This window comes from Spea bombifrons, chromosome 1 (genome assembly GCF_027358695.1).
Source record: "Spea bombifrons isolate aSpeBom1 chromosome 1, aSpeBom1.2.pri, whole genome shotgun sequence".
NCBI lineage: Eukaryota > Metazoa > Chordata > Amphibia > Anura > Pelobatidae > Spea > Spea bombifrons.
Window position 1 is genome coordinate 69448670 of NC_071087.1, and position 18219 is coordinate 69466888.

Here is an 18219-nt window from a genome sequence, read left to right on the forward strand (position 1 = left end):
TCTTGTGTTTTCTCAAAAAAAGGTATGATCTTTCACCAAAGACTCAATTTACCTACCTAAAGAATAATAATCTCTCATTTAAAGGTGAAGGCAGCTCATTCCCACAAATCTCAATCTCACTTTTGACTGTTACTAGTGGGGTCAGTTTGGGGTCCTATTCTTTTTAATATATTTATTAATGACCTTGTAGAGGGATTGTATAGTAAAGTATCAATCTTTGCAGACGATACTAAGCTCTGTAACGTGGTTAACACAATAGAGGACAGTGCACGGTTACAAATGGATCTGCATAGGTTGGAGGCTTGGGCTGGGATGTGGCAGATGAGGTTCAACACAGATAAATGTAAGGTTATGCACATGGGGAAGAAAAATCCAGGCTGGGAATATGTATTAAATGGGAAAACACTGGGGACGACTGACATGGAAAAGTACTTAGGAGTTTTAGTTAACAGTAAATTTACCTGTAGCGACCAGTGTCAGGCAGCTGCTGCTAAGGCAAATAAAATCATGGGGTGCATCAAAAGGGGCATAGATGCCCACGACAAGGAAATAATTCTACCACTGTACAAGTCACTAGTCAGACCACACATGGAATACTGTGTACAGTACTGGGCACCAGTGTACAAGAAATATATAGTGGAGCTGGAGAGGGTTCAAAGACGGGCAACCAGAGTAATAAGGGGAATGGGAGGACTACAGTACCCAGAAAGATTATCAGAATTAGGGTTATTTAGAAAAAAGACGATTTAGGGGGGATTTAATAACTATGTATAAATATATAAGGGGGCAGTACAGAGATCACTCCCAGGACCTATTTATACCCAGGACTGTATCTATAACAAGGGGACATCCTCTATGGCTAGAGGAAAGAAGGTTTCTACACCAGCACAGATGGGGGTTCTTTACAGTAAGAGCGGTGAGACTATGGAACTCTCTGCCAGAGGAAGTGGTAATGGTAAGCTCAATAAAAGAGTTCAAAAGGAGCCTGGACGTGTTTCTTGAAAGCAATAATATTACAAGTTATGGATATTAGATTAATAGCGACAGAACGTTGATCCAGGGATTTATTCTGATTGCCATATTTGGAGTCGGGAAGGAATTTTCCCTCTGGTATGGGGCAATTGGCATCTGCTTCATAAGGGTTTTTGCCTTCCTCTGGATCAACACAGTAGGGACACAATAGGTATATAGGTTGAATTTGATGGACTTTGGTCTTTTTTCAACCTTAGGAACTATGTTACTATGTTACTTGTTATTGGTCTGTATTCTCCTCCTTCTGGTCTCAGGGGACAATGAATCTAACCCTGGACCCACCAGTTATGTAATCCTAGCATTTCTTTCTCCTGTGTGCCCTCTGGAATGGCGGTCTTTTGAAGTACACTCTGTTTGTCTCTTCTCCCCAATTGTCATGCGTATTGCTGTGATTTATCGGCCTCCTGGCCCTACTTCTTAAATCTTTGACCACTTTGCATCATGGCTCCCCCACTTTCTTTCCTCCATCAGTCACACAATAATCCTAGCAGACTTCAATATATTGATTACTGATTCATCCTCACCTGGGGCTACTTTCTGTGAGAACACAATCTGTTAACCTTACCATACCTCCCTCATCTCCTCTACCTAAAAAACACTTACCAAGGAGGAAAAACATCAACAACGACCACAGAGAAACAATTGTTGCTGCCCATCAATCTAGGAAGGGTTATAAGGCCATTTACAAATAATTGTCCATAATTCTACAGTAAGAAAGATTATTCTAAAGTGGAAAACACAGTTCCAGCAAGATCAATTAAAACAGGACTGAACAAGTGTCACGTTCTACCCAGGCTGCGGAGCTGCATATCTGTCTTGCTTCAGTTTCTCTGTTTTGCTTTAATCCATTCCTGGATTTCCGTATGCTCTGTTCTGATCTTCCATTCCTTGCTTTTAGTTCTGCTCTTTGCTTCAGCTCTGTTTCCTTTATAAGGTGTGCCCCACCTGTGTGTTCTGTTTCTCAGTCTGCAGTCTACAGGTATGTCTCTTATTGTTATGTGTTGGGTTTCATGTTTGGTTTGTTTCATACCACTGTTAGCAGGGATTAGCATTAGGACCCACCGTCATTGGAGTACTTTGGCGTAGTTGTGGGCTAAGCATACTATGGCCATAAGATGTTATCTTGTCATCCTAGGCTAATCCTGTTTGGTCCTGTGGTTTCTGTGTATTCTTGTCATGTGTTGCCTGGTCAGTCTTGTCTGTGCTGTGCCTTGTTGTCCTGTCTTGTCTGGTAGCCCTGCTAGAGGGGTGTCCTGTCTGGTAACCCCGCTAGAGGGGTGTCCTGTCTTGTTCATGTCAGATCCTGAGTTTTCCTTGCCTTGTTCCCTTTTGTGCCCTGTATCATGTATATCTTGTCTGGTTATGTTCCTTGCTCGGTCTCTCTGTTCCTTGCTCTGTCCTCCTTGCTTGTTATGTTTCTGCTATATCCTTTGCTTAGCTTCCATACTCCCAGCCTGCAGCATCCTGCACATGATTCCAGTGCTATGTCTCATGCCTGCTCCATGTGGCTGCACAACCCTAGATGCCCACCGGGAGAGTGCTGTCGTACTGCACCAGGCCCTGTCCAACTCTGCTACTGCACCGTAACTCCTGCACTCAATCTTTGGGCGCGCTGGGTCAATGCAGTCATCTGTATGGACCCAGTTCCTGACATAACAATCTTTGGGCGCGCTGGGTCAATGCAGTCATCTGTATGGACCCAGTTCCTGACAACAAGTATGGTTTGTTTGGCCTCATCCCAGGAGAAAGTCTCTTCTCTCCAAAAGGAACATGGCAGCACTGCTTAGATAGATTTACAAGTTGCATCTGAACGAAGTCTCGTGGTTTGGACAGGCGAGACCAAAGTGGAGATGTTTGGTCATAATGCACAGCACCACATTTGTCAAAAAACAAACACAGCATATCAGCAAAAACACATCATAGCAAGTGTGAAGCACGGTGGTGGAGGGTTCAGGATTTGGGCTTGTTTTACAACCACAGTAACTGGGAACCTTGCAGTCATTGAGTTGACCAAGAATTCCTCTGTATACCAAAGTATTCTAGAGTCAAATGCAAGACCATCTGTCTGACAGCTAAAGCTTGGCTGAAATTGGGTCATGCAACAGGAAAATGATCCCAGGCACACCAACAATTCTACAACAGAATGGCTGAAAAAAAAAAAATCAAGATGTTTGCAAAGTCCAGACCTCAACCTGATTAAAATGCTGTGGTGGGACCTTAGGAGAGCTGTGCATAAAGAAATTCATGCAAACCTCAATGAACTGAAGCAAAGTTGTAAAGCAATGTGGGTCAACATTTCTGACTGATAAAGACTGTAAAGTCACACAGAAAACAATTACTTCAAGATATTGCTGCTAAAGGTGGTTCTTCAAGCTATTGAGTCATACGGTGTACTAATTTTGCACACATCGCTTCTCCTCCTTTTTTGGGTCCATTTATGTTGAATAAATGACACAGTGTAATACATCATGTTGTTCAATTAAGATTGTATTTACCTAATTCGTGGTGTATTCCCATCATAATTTAAACATGTCATCTTCTCTCCCATCCTAAGGAAACCTTCCCTTGATCCCACAGCAAGTCCAGTTTCCCATCTCCCCTTGGCATCCAAACTGCTGGAACAAACAACTTCTAATCAAATGGAGTCACTATCCACAAACTGTCTGCTTGACCCTCTACAATCTAGTTTCCACAGATCTTGCACTCTCACTAAAATGACTAGCAACATCCTCACCGCTAAAACAAAGGCCATTTTTCACTACTTATACTCTTGGACCTCTCAGCTGCCTTTGACACAATTGACCACCCCCTCCTTCTACAAACCCTTTATGCTCATATCATCCGTGACACAGTTTCATGGTTCAAATCCCTACCACTCGTATGCAGATGACACCCTAATCTATATTTCCTCTCCAGATCGTTCATTCTCTCTTTTAATTTGCATCCCTGACTGTCTTTCTGGAATTTCATCATGGATGGCGTTCCATTACCTGAAGGTCAACATCTCCAAGAGTGGGCTTATGGTAACCCCGTCATTCGCTGTCCACAATTCCTCACATATCTATATCACTGTTGTTAATTCCACTATCCAACCGACAGACCAGGTTTGCTACATTGGTGTCACATTTCCTTCATCCCTCACATACAGTCCCTCACCAAATCCTGCTGCCTTCACCTAAAAAAACATCTCCCAAACACAAGAAACCATCAAAATATTAATCCACTCACTTGTTGTCGTCTGGATTATTGCAACTCCCTAATAACTGGTCTCCCCCTTTCTTGCCTTTCATTGCTTTAATCTGTTCTCAAATTCAAACTTCTAACCCTTACCTACAGAGCCCTTAACAACTCTGCACCCCCATGTATCTCACCCTCCTATCCAAATACACCCCCAACCACCCTCTTTGTTGCTCTCATGATCATGTCTTTCTTCTTACATCATTACCTCTTCCCACTCCTACATCCAGGATTTCACCTGTGCTGTACCCCTTCTCTGAAATTACCTTCTCATTATGTACAAATGTTCCCCCTCATATGCAAATTTCAAAAGCTATCTGAAAACCTACCTCTTTTGAGAATAGAACCTTTCCTCATAGCTTCTAAGACATCTGAATGACCAACAACCTCTACTGCTCATCCTGACACGCCCAACTCATCCCCATCCAAGCAGTCGTTCTCGTACTGTTTCACTTTTCCCTCAATAGACTAGATTATAAGCTTGCAAAAGCAGGGCCCTCTTCTCTTCTCGTACCAGTTTGAGATTGTTTGTGATTTTAAATGTATTCTACTGACTGTATTCTACTCTTGTAAAGTGCTATGGAATCTATATAAATAAATTTAATGTAATGACTAATCTTTCTCTGCCACCATTCCTCATCTGGTGCTCCACTGTCCCAATCACTCTAGTGGTCCATTGACCTACAGAACCCTTAACAACACTCCACTCCCCTACATCTCTACCCTCTTACACTCCTAACAGCCCTCTTTGCATCTCTCTTCTAGCATCATTAACTCTTCCCACTTTCATATTACAGATTTGACACGTTCTGTACACTTTCGCTAAAATTCCATACCCCGATCTGTCAGACTTTTTTGAGGAGCGTACACACTTTCTTCATAACATTCAGCCAGCATCCTAATCAAGCCACCTGAACAACCAACAAACTCTACAGATCATCCTGACTCAATCAACTCATCCCTATCCAAGCAGTCCTTTTTTTTACATGTAATTAATACAAGATGAAAAGAAAAATTAATAAAAAAAAGAAAAAAGTGAGAATAAATGTGTGATTTTATTTCATGGAAAAATCTTCATTTAATTAACAGAAATCAAAGGATGCATCAAAGTACACTTCTAAACATACAACAAAATGATAAGCGTATAATTTGATTCAGTTGTATTATAATTAAATGTTTACAAATCAAAAAACATTCTTAATGCACATTTAAAATGTGAAAACAGAATAAAAGGTGCAAATGCCCTGGGCTAGTGTTCTGTGATGTATTGCAAATAATTAACGAATTTTCTACTATTTATATCAATACAATAACTACAAAGGAGTTCACAGAGGTCTGTGCTACAGGAATGTAGATCTCCACAAACTCCATTATTCACAACCACACAAGGGAACCTCTTTGTGTCAGTGCTTCAGATGATGGGGTTGGAGTAGTGCTTGCTACCCTCAGAGAGGCACCTCTAATAAACAGATCATTGGTAAGAAGGCATATAGGTTACCTGTTGCATGTAGGCTTCCTGGAGTAGCTGTTGATGGTGGTGCTGTTGTACTCGAGACAGCTGTTGTAGCTGCCAATCACCTTGCTGTAGCCTACAATCACTTTGCTGTAACTGCTGCAAGACCCTGTGCTGCTGAGCAGGCGGCTGGCTGCTATCTTGAGCCAGCAGTGTTTCAAGACAGTTATCTGATGCAGTCGTTGACACTACTTAATAAAAAGGATACTTTATATTAATTAATATACCTAAATTATACCTAATTTACATTTACACGTTTCCTAGAATAAATAAGGTCAAGGCCACAGCTACTTCACTTTGAGTATTCATCTACAATCCATAACATAATTTGTCCTTAATCATGCTGATTGTGTTACATTTACACAGAATTACCCTATTTGCTCGATTATAAGACGAGGTTTTTTTCAGAGAAAATGCTCTGAAAAATACCCCTCGTCTTCTAATCGGGGTCGTCTTCTAATCAGACCTCAAATAGAGGTCTGATTATGAGACTAAGATCCAGATCCCCCGCACGGCTGCAGGGGACCTGGATCCTCCTGTCCCCCCCCCATTTAACACCCCCACACACAAACACTTACCGGTGCTTCCTGCTGTATTGCCGGGGCAGCGGGTTGACGTCTACGCGATCCGCGTAGACAACGTCTGCTGCAGCCGGAAGGAGGTGTGGCTAGCAGTGGTGCGGGGAACTCTGATCTCTGACAGCCGGGGAAGGTATAAGCGACGGACGCAGACAAACCCCTGCTGCCAACTCCACCTCCTTCCGGCTGCAGCGGAAGGAGACGTCAACCCGCTGCCCCGGCAATACAGCAGGAAATTGGAAGCACCGGTAAGTAAGTGTGTGTGTGTGTGTGTGTGTTAAATGGGGGCATAGGGCACATAGGGGGTCAAAAGGCGTTAAGGGGGCATTTAATAGAGCACTCTGCCCCATAATATGCCTTTTAACCCCCTAAATGCCAGAGTGGCATATAGGGGTATAAGGCATTTCTGGAGGCAGAGTGCTCTATACAATGCCTTTTAACTCCCTTAATGCCACTCTGCCTCCTGGAATGCCTTATACCTCCCTATATGCCACTCTGCCCCATAATAAGCATTTTAACCCCCTAAATGCCAGAATGGGATATAGGGGTATAAGGCATTTCTGGAGGCAGAGTGGCACATAGGGGGTCAAAAGGCATACCATGGGGCACAGTGGCATATAGAGGGTTAAAAGGCATATCATGGGCCACAGTGCCATATTGGTGTGGCAAGCCTGGGGGCAGATGTACGTAACTGGGGGACAGGTTGGAAAATACAAGGAAATAAAAACAAAAAAAATATTTTTCTCAATCATAGCTTTTATTAAAAAAAATAGTTTACTTGAATTAACATTTACTGGTAAAACTTTTTTCCTTTAGGGTCGTCTTATATTCAGGCTTTTTCTTTTTTCCTAAATTAATATTCAGATTTTGGGGGGTCGTCTTATAATCAAGGTCGTCTTATAATCGAGCAAATACGGTATTTGGTATATTTTATTCACATTTAACACCAAGTTACTCAGCACAATTGGACATCTAAAAAAAAAAAAAAGGGTGTGGAGTGCAGTGCTCAAATGGATTATAATCTAACGATAATTATACATATGTATCTATAGTACAATTCAAGGGAAAATCCTATTTAATTAAGGGTTATTCCCCTTTTTCCAGAGCTGGAAGTGACTGTCAGTGTTGCTCTGTTTCCGCGGGCATTGTTCTTGCAAAAGGAAGCCCAAACTAAGAGAGTGACATATCTCTTCTAAAATCCTACTTAAGCTAGAGTATACATCCAACTTTTCTTGAGTAGTAGGAGTAAAGCATGTACGTGCAGGGGTAGGCACCAACATTGCTCTGGGTGGACATTTACTGGAGTCTGTGGTGGACAATTTAATGATGTTTTAAGGAGCTTCACAAACCTTGCTACGGACACTGGTGTCCTTGTACAGACACTTTGCCTATCCTTGTGTATGTGGTCTGTAACATTTCTATTTTTAATAAAGTTCACTATATTAAAACAATGTTTAAGGAGGTGTTAAAATATTTGAAGACACTTTTTTTTGTGGCTCATCACTAATGTAGACCGAATGCTTATTATGGAAGATCTAAAGAACATTTCTATTTAAGTTCTTTTAAACAAGAAAAAAGAACTTGGCAATTACTTTCTACATGGTTTCTGTAAACACCTGATGCCAGTTTAGCAACTCCTATTATTTTTTTTTTACACTTATCACCTTGTCTAATTATTTTGAAAATTACCACTATGGCTATGGTGACTTGGAATACTATCCACACGCATCTTGACTGAGGTAGCTGAGGTCTGGATAGGAAGCACCTTAGTCGGGGCCAGGGGCGTACCTAGAGTATTTGGCACCCGGGGCGGATCCTGTAAGTGGCACCCCCCCCCAAATGTAAAGACATCTACAAAATTATGTTGGCAAGAATATTTATTGCACCAATTTGTAAACTGTATGTCAACTGTAAACAAGAAATCTGAAAAAATAAATTAATAACTTGTAAGTAAAATAAATAGGTTTAAATAACATTTACTGAACATATAATAGTGCTTTCTTTAATAACCCCCCCTCCCAAAAAACAACAAACACAACAAGTTTCTAAGAAGACCTAACAAATGAGTGACAAACATTACAAATTAAGTACTGGCTAAGCAGCTAAAGACACTATAAACTAAAAAAAATTCTGATATTATAATCAGGAGTCACCATAACATTGTTCTCTTTTTATTTAAGCATTTGCATATATAGTGGTGTTGCCATGTCGACTCATGATTATATATACCATATGAACCAGACACTGACTGTGGTATAGCATGACACCTATCACTATATACTGAGCCAGGCAGTGACGGTGGTACAGCATAATGCCTATCACTCTATACTGAGACAGACATTGACGGTGGTGCAGCTTAAGTAATTTCATTATATATTGAGGCAAACATTACAGTGAAACAGCATAACTCCTATCACTATACACTGAGCCAGATACTACAGTGGAACAGCATAACACCTATCACTATAACTGAGCCAGATATTGATGGTGGTACAGCATAACCGCTATCTTTATATACTGAGCTAGACACTTATAGTAGTACAACATAACTATCATTATACACTGAGGCAGACATTGACAGTTGTGCAGCACAACTGCTATCATTATATACTGAAACACGCGCTGACAGTAGTACAACATAACTGTTTCCATTATATACTGAGGCACGCGCTGACGGTGGTACAACATAACTGTTATTATATACTGAGGCCCACATATGCCGGTGATACAGGATAACACCTATCACTTTATACTGAGCACACATTGACGGTGGGGCAGCGTAATCCATATCACTATACATTGAGCCTGACATTTACAATAATGCAGCATAACCCATATCACTATATACAAAGCCATTGATGTGGTGTAGGCCTACCACTTCAGTGTCTGGCTTAGTATATAGTGGTAGGGGTTATGCTGCATTATTGTAAATGTCTAGATCGATGTATAGTGATAGGGATTATGCTGTACTGCCCTCAACTGCAGATCAGGGGAAGACTGTGAGAGTCAGTACAGCCTTCCCTTCTTCTGACTGCACCGTGACATTGGGAGGTCCTCTCCCCGTAATCATCCCCAAAGTCCATTTGTCCCCTACGTCACTAAACCACAACTCTCTTTTAATTACTCCCTGTAGTTCAGGTGTAGATCAAATAAACAACACATGGAAACAGCACGTGTAACTGAATAAGACATAAATATCCTGTATTTACAGGTATACATAAATAATGTATGGAAACATAGCATTGCAGGTATAAATCAACAGAACACACAAACCCAGCATTGCAGGTATAGATCAACTGGAAATCACTCAGCACTGAAGGTATAGATCAAATAAACAACACATGGAAACAGCACCCCAGGTATTGATCAACTGAATAAGACATACAAATCCTGTATTTGCTGGTAAACATAAATAATGTATAGAAACATAGCATAGCAGATATAGACCAACACATTAACACACAAACCCAGCTTTTCAGGTATTGATCAATTGTAATTCACATAAAAACTCAGCATTAAAGTTATAGATAAAACACCCTAAATTACAGGCATAGATCACAGATTGCACACCCCAAAGCCAGCGTCCACATTGCCCACATAGAACCTGACCAGCACCCTGCGCTGGGGGTGCAAGGCCTCTGTCTCCCAGCTCTGCCACTGTATGGAACAGTATAGAGTGATGGGAGTTATGATGTACTTTAGAGCATAATTATAATGAAAAAGACATTGGAAATGGTACAGCATAACACCCATCACTCTCACACACTTACCAATCCACACTTACCAATCCACAGATTCCACACATACCAATCCACAGATTCCACACATACCACACATACCAATCCACAGATTCCACACATACCAATCCACAGATTCCACACATACCAATCCACAGATTCCACACATACCACACATACCAATCCACAGATTCCACACATACCAATCCACACATACCAATCCACACATACCAATCCACAGATTCCACACATACCACACATACCAATCCACAGATTCCACACATACCAATCCACACATACCAATCCACACATACCAATCCACAGATTCCACACATACCAATCCACACATACCAATCCACAGGTTCCACACATACCAGTCCACACATACCAATCCACAGATTCCACACATACCAATCCACACATACCAATCCACAGGTTCCACACATACCAGTCCACACATACCAATCCACAGATTCCACACATACCAATCCACACATACCAATCCACAGGTTCCACACATACCAATCCACACATACCAATCCACAGGTTCCACACATACCAATCCACAGGTTCCACACATACCAATCCACAGGTTCCACACATACCAATCCACACATTCCACACATACCAATCCACACATTCCACACATACCAATCCACTCTCACTGTCACTCAGTCTTAATGAATGATTTCCTACCTTCTTTTCTACCTCTTTTCTTCTTACAGCAGTCTTCCTCTTCGCTCCTCTTCTTCTGTCTTCTTCCGGGTCAGAGGGCACTGTGGGCGCGGCTTTAGTGCCGCCGGGGTTTGTTGTCAGATCCCGGCGGCACTGAAGCCGCGCCCACAGTGCCCTCTGCACAGCAGCAGTTGCCGTGCGGATCGCAAGGGAGCAGTATCGGAGGTCTTTAACAGACCTCCGGCTCCCTTGAGTGATTTTAAGCCGGTTCAGGGGAACCGGCTTAAAATCACTCAAGGGAGCCGGAGGTCTGTTAAAGACCTCCGATACCGCTCCCTTGCGAGCCTGCTCCTCCAGCGGCGGACATTACTGTCCGTCTCTGGAGGGGTGCCGGGTGCCGGCAAGTTGGCACCCCCCTGATGAGCGGCACCCGGTGCGGACCGCCCCCCCCGCCCCCCGCTAGGTACGCTACTGAGTACAGCCTTCCCTTCTTCTGACTGCACCGTGACATTGGGAGGTCCTCTCCCCGTAATCATCCCCAAAGTCCATTTGTCCCCTACGTCACTAAACCACAACTCTCTTTTAATTACTCCCTGTAGTTCAGGTGTAGATCAAATAAACAACACATGGAAACAGCACGTGTAACTGAATAAGACATAAATATCCTGTATTTACAGGTATACATAAATAATGTATGGAAACATAGCATTGCAGGTATAAATCAACAGAACACACAAACCCAGCATTGCAGGTATAGATCAACTGGAAATCACTCAGCACTGAAGGTATAGATCAAATAAACAACACATGGAAACAGCACCCCAGGTATTGATCAACTGAATAAGACATACAAATCCTGTATTTGCTGGTAAACATAAATAATGTATAGAAACATAGCATAGCAGATATAGACCAACACATTAACACACAAACCCAGCTTTTCAGGTATTGATCAATTGTAATTCACATAAAAACTCAGCATTAAAGTTATAGATAAAACACCCTAAATTACAGGCATAGATCACAGATTGCACACCCCAAAGCCAGCGTCCACATTGCCCACATAGAACCTGACCAGCACCCTGCGCTGGGGGTGCAAGGCCTCTGTCTCCCAGCTCTGCCACTGTATGGAACAGTATAGAGTGATGGGAGTTATGATGTACTTTAGAGCATAATTATAATGAAAAAGACATTGGAAATGGTACAGCATAACACCCATCACTCTCACACACTTACCAATCCACACTTACCAATCCACAGATTCCACACATACCAATCCACAGATTCCACACATACCACACATACCAATCCACAGATTCCACACATACCAATCCACAGATTCCACACATACCAATCCACAGATTCCACACATACCACACATACCAATCCACAGATTCCACACATACCAATCCACACATACCAATCCACACATACCAATCCACAGATTCCACACATACCACACATACCAATCCACAGATTCCACACATACCAATCCACACATACCAATCCACACATACCAATCCACAGATTCCACACATACCAATCCACACATACCAATCCACAGGTTCCACACATACCAGTCCACACATACCAATCCACAGATTCCACACATACCAATCCACACATACCAATCCACAGGTTCCACACATACCAGTCCACACATACCAATCCACAGATTCCACACATACCAATCCACACATACCAATCCACAGGTTCCACACATACCAATCCACACATACCAATCCACAGGTTCCACACATACCAATCCACAGGTTCCACACATACCAATCCACAGGTTCCACACATACCAATCCACACATTCCACACATACCAATCCACACATTCCACACATACCAATCCACTCTCACTGTCACTCAGTCTTAATGAATGATTTCCTACCTTCTTTTCTACCTCTTTTCTTCTTACAGCAGTCTTCCTCTTCGCTCCTCTTCTTCTGTCTTCTTCCGGGTCAGAGGGCACTGTGGGCGCGGCTTTAGTGCCGCCGGGGTTTGTTGTCAGATCCCGGCGGCACTGAAGCCGCGCCCACAGTGCCCTCTGCACAGCAGCAGTTGCCGTGCGGATCGCAAGGGAGCAGTATCGGAGGTCTTTAACAGACCTCCGGCTCCCTTGAGTGATTTTAAGCCGGTTCAGGGGAACCGGCTTAAAATCACTCAAGGGAGCCGGAGGTCTGTTAAAGACCTCCGATACCGCTCCCTTGCGAGCCTGCTCCTCCAGCGGCGGACATTACTGTCCGTCTCTGGAGGGGTGCCGGGTGCCGGCAAGTTGGCACCCCCCTGATGAGCGGCACCCGGTGCGGACCGCCCCCCCCGCCCCCCGCTAGGTACGCTACTGGTCGGGGCCGTGCTGACACATGGCTTAGGTCTCTGTCGTGGTGTGATGGATGTCTTTGTAGGCCCAAGAGTGTCTGTCATCCTGCAATATGAATAAAAAATTATTGCTGTTGCAACATTCAATTTCCCTTTGAAAGTTGGTTTACAATATCTGTTGAGGTATCTATATTATCTTAGCAGTGACAGAAATGTAATTCTGGTTTAACCATTTCAGAATATCCACAATATACCCCATATTTTGATATGCTATGCATATGTTCATTATTCAGGCACAAGGTATGTCAGTTCAACAAACTTAGTAGTAAGTTTGCAGTAGTAAATTATATCGTGGTTTATTCAGCAAACTGAATTTATTGGCTTATGCATTAATGACTATGCATTAAAAAAGGCAAACCTCTGCATTATTTTGCTGTAAGAAGGTCCTGGTTGGCCCTGCCTTAAACAAAGGTGCATTGGTATTTCTTGAAAAATGCAACTATGCATGATATAGGGACAATTCTTTCCTTCGGGAGAAACACGTTTGGGTTTTAGCCTTGAATAATATATACTTACACACTGCAACTCATCTTAGCTTACCTAAAACTTACTGTTAAGTGAATAAATCTTGCTGCCTCCATTTGAGTTTGCAGTAGAAGATATATATTCCTATATTCCAAGTTGAGTTTTTTTTTTTAATTATTTATCCCTCATAAGAAGAAAAAAATGTATACAATCTGAATAAGTATACAATGGTTTGCTTCCTTTATTTTCATACAGCTTTAATGTACGCCTATGAATTTGATGCTAGCCAATAAACACTACAAGATGGCGAGCAATACTAAATCCCTCACTGATGTGCTGTGTTTAGTGAATAACACTAAAACTACCATAAACCAGGCAAATAATATAGTTGGGGTTACTTGCAAATGCCAAATTTTGCCTACTTGTGATATCTGAATTATTATCAACAGCAGAGTTTATTCCCTAAACAATGAGTTGTAGGTGACTATGCTGTGAGGTGAAGAATTCTCTCTCACTTTACTAACTTTATGATGGCTTTTCTTGCAGGAGAAACTTTCAAAGTTCCTGCATAATGACAGTTGAAGGTACATTACAGCTCTCATTGGCACTTTAATGCATACGATGGCTGGATGTTACTTTGTAATTAACAATTGTTTTGCTTCCATAGCCACAGGTAGGTGCTAAGGAGTGTGCACTGGGTGCATGGCAGTAGTAGGGCTCCAGCAGTGTGGCAGCTCGCACTGAGAATTCAGGCTGCAGTGAAGACAAGGCTCTCAGTAAGTTAAAAAGGAGAGAGGGGATAACATAGAGGGAGAAGTGTTTAATCTACATGAATAATGGGATAATGTTTGTGTTATTGAGTGTGTACTAGTATTGAGTGTGTTAGCGTATGTGTGAGTATATGTTGTTAGCATGAGTGTGTGTCAGTGCATAGTATTAGAATGTCAGGAGTAGGCCTATAGTTAGTGGCTGCGAAGGAGAGGAGGGCGATAGTGTGTATAAATGTATTATGTAAGGTTGAGTTTATGTTTTAGTATGTGCATGTGTTTTAGTTGTGGGTGGAGAATACTACACTCCGGCCACATTTTCAGAATCATCAATATCCTGCACAAGATATTTCACTGTACCCAGTTCCTTTGCTTTATATTAAATGCTGCTCAGCTTTGCCCACGGAGGTCCATGCGATTTCCTCAGAGTCTAAAGAGACTCTCCACTCATGATTACTTGGTGCTTCCATTGACTTCACTGAGACTTTTTTCTTGCCTAGCCAAAATTAGTGGGAATTACAGAGAGTGAGAAGACATTCCTCTGCAGCTCCAGAGGTACAGCATTTGCAGAAGGTATGCTCCTAAACATGCATGTTAAATTATTTCTTAAACATATTAAATTTTAATATGCATTCACATTTAGTGAGGTTTTGGGGTAGCAGACTGTCCATTTAAGGAAATAAGGTTCATTCAGGCAGAATGGGTGTGAATCAATTACAATACATCCATTAGTCCATTTTTATGTGACTTTGTGGGTATATACCATCTGCAGTATAAAAAGCAAAAGCATCTCTTATTATAATAAAACATTAATGGCCAATAACAGCATACACTATGTGTTATAATAACTATTTGACCTCCCCTTTTCTAAAAACTTCCAAACATTTTTAAATAATTATCGTCCGTAGCAATCAGGACCTAAATCATAAGCTCTGCTGGGAACCCTAAATAGATATCTTAGGACTAAAATTCTTTTAGAAATAGAAAGATACCTTGCTTTTATTTGACTTTTCTTACAAGCCTCACTGGCGGTCATTGGTTCCGGAAGTGCAGGTGGTATTGGAGAATTCTTCAAAATAAATAATTTACTCTGTACAATTGTTTATTGTTTATTTCACATAATACCAACAAATTTCTTTCCATATGAAAAGTGCTGTTTTTGACAATGTAAACGGATCAGATAAAAATGCTAATTGCCTCACTGTTCCTTTCTGATCTTAAAACGCTGTTTGCATTCAGACTGTAATATCCTAGCTTCAGTGAATGATGCTAGTTAACCAGGAGTACCTATTCAATAAGCATCTTTATTAGACTCCCAAGTAGGGCTGCAACTAACGATTATTTTCATAATCGATAAATTGGCCGATTATTTTTTCGATTAATCGGGTAAAAAAAACAATATGCAAATTTTTATTAAGAAGTTCCACACACATCACAATGGCATTTCACATTTTGCTTTCTTATTTTACTGACATAATTAAAGCTATATTTTAACAAGAACCCCAAAAATACCCAAAAAACTTTACTAGTAAATATTCATGTAAACTATTTTTGCCCAGTTATGCACATCTCACCCCCAGCTTGCCGCTCTGCCCCAGAAATGCCTTATACCCCCTATATGCTACTCTGCCCCATATACCCTCCTATAGAGAGATACCACTGTGCCCCCTTATACCTCCTATATGCCACTCTGACCCCTGATATGCCTTATACCCCCCTTATATGCCTTATAGCCCCCTATATGCCATTGATATGCCCCACTGTCCCCTAATATGCCTTATACCCCCTATATGCCACTGTGCCCCCTGATATGCCTTATAGCCCTATATGCCACTGAGATGCCACTTTGCCCCTGATATGCCTTATAGCCCCTTGATATGCCACCATGCCCCTGATATGGCTTTTACCCTTGATATGCCACCGTACCCCCTGATATGCCTTTTACTCCTATATGCCACTGAGATGCCACTGTGCCCCCTGATATGCCTTATAGCCCATTTATGCCACTGTGGCTCCTGATATGTCTTACGCCCCCCTGATATAAGAAAAATTGACATTGCTAAAATAGGTGTAAACATATGCTTTAATAAATAGACAAAAATGGAAGACATAGCAAATAAGCTTACTGCTCAATCTATGATAATGCAGGGGCTACAATCTGAAATTGAATCTCTGAAACAAGAAAATAACGATCTTAGGTTAAACATCCAAGCAATGGAAATTAAACTAACTCACTTCGAAGATCTATCTAGGAGTAAAAATTTGAGAATAAGAGGGATCCCTGAAGAAATTAAAAGCTCATCTTTAATAGATTATTTAAAGGAACTTGTATTGGGGTTTGTCAATGAAGACAAAGTAGGAAATGCTCCATTTGAAAAATTCCATAGGATGAATAAACCAAAAGATTTACAGAATGTAGAAACCCCAAGAGATGTCTTAGTTCGCTTCCATAATCCTTACATAAAAAACTCATTTGTATCCGAATTCAAGAAAAATTCAAGTCAAGAAAAATATAAGAATATAATTCTTCTTTCTGACATTTCCTATGCATCAAGAGCCTTTAGGAGGCAATTTAAGGACTGCATTAAATTGCTTGCTGATACTAACATTAAATACAAATGGGGCTCCCCCCTGAAGTTTCTTGTTTTGCATGATTCAAAGTCTTTTTCATTTTCTGATCCAGAGGAGGCAAAGAAATTTATATTATTGAATGTAAAATGAAGGATTAAGTATATTATATTATAGGTTCCTTTTGGATAATACAATAGTCCGCCCCCACATTTATTTCCTTTTTTTTTTTTTTTTTTTTTTTTTCCTCCCCTTTATTCATTTACTTTTCACATAAACATCACACACATTTCTATACATATTTTAATATGTGCACATGGGAACAATCCCTTAATGAAGAAGATTACTATTATATATTTTTCGCTATACGAATGATACAAAGGATTATATATTTCACAAGTTTTTATGCGGGATTAACCCGCTAATGTACTGTAATGTAAAGATTTTGTACACAATTTAATTTATGAGAATACGTTTTATAAGTACCACATATATATTTCTATGAATTTCACATACTTAAGCGGGCATAGCCCGATAAGGAGAAGTTGCACCATACACTATACAAATATGCAGTTCCCTTTTTTTTTTTTTTTTTTTTTTTTTTTCTTTCCTCCCACATATACTTTGCACATTAATATCACACACACTCTATATATATTAAAAATTACACGTGGGAACAATCCCTTAATGTAGAAGACTATCACATATCACATATATATATCTTCTGATTTTTTTTTTATTTTTTTTTCTTTCTTTTTTTTTTTTTTTTTTTTTTTTTTTTCTTCTCCTCTCCTTCCTTCACCTCATGAATTATACACAAGTCTAAATATTTCACATGTTTCTATGCGAGATTAACCCGCAAATGCAGAAGATTCTGTACACGACTTAATTTACGAGAACACTTATTATAAATATTACATATACATCCCTAGGAATTCTACACACTCAAGCGGGTATATCCCGATAAGGAGAAGTTGCACTATATACTATACAAATATACAGTTCCTTTTTTTTTTTTTTTTTTTTTTTTTTTCTTTCTCCTTCCTGCCCGAAACTTAAGATCTGGCCCAGGTTGGCACCTACGCATGGAACAGCCCTTTATAATGACGGGGCAAAAAATACATAGAAGTTCTATATGTATTAATTGTATGAATGTATATGTTTTTGAATTTATTTGTAAGATTAGATGTCAGAGGCTGATAGAGAGAAAGACAAGCAATCTAAATGACACTTAGATTGATGTCTATCAATTGCCAAGGT

At 40.8% G+C, this 18219-nt stretch overlaps 2 protein-coding genes across 2 annotated transcripts in view; one reads left to right on the forward strand and one right to left on the reverse strand.

Moving 5' to 3' along the window:
* PAQR3 (progestin and adipoQ receptor family member 3) overlaps positions 1 to 18219 on the forward strand; it is a 288454-nt gene that overhangs the window by 164737 nt on the left and 105498 nt on the right. The gene's annotated exons all lie outside the window — the stretch shown is intronic.
* Positions 1 to 18219, reverse strand: part of BMP2K (BMP2 inducible kinase) — a 70355-nt gene that overhangs the window by 42674 nt on the left and 9462 nt on the right. Inside the window, 4 exon segments of the mRNA XM_053465903.1 lie at positions 5768 to 5973; positions 8050 to 8125; positions 13118 to 13205; positions 15384 to 15460. Of these exon segments, the coding sequence (XP_053321878.1) occupies positions 5768 to 5973; positions 8050 to 8125; positions 13118 to 13205; positions 15384 to 15460 (447 nt within the window).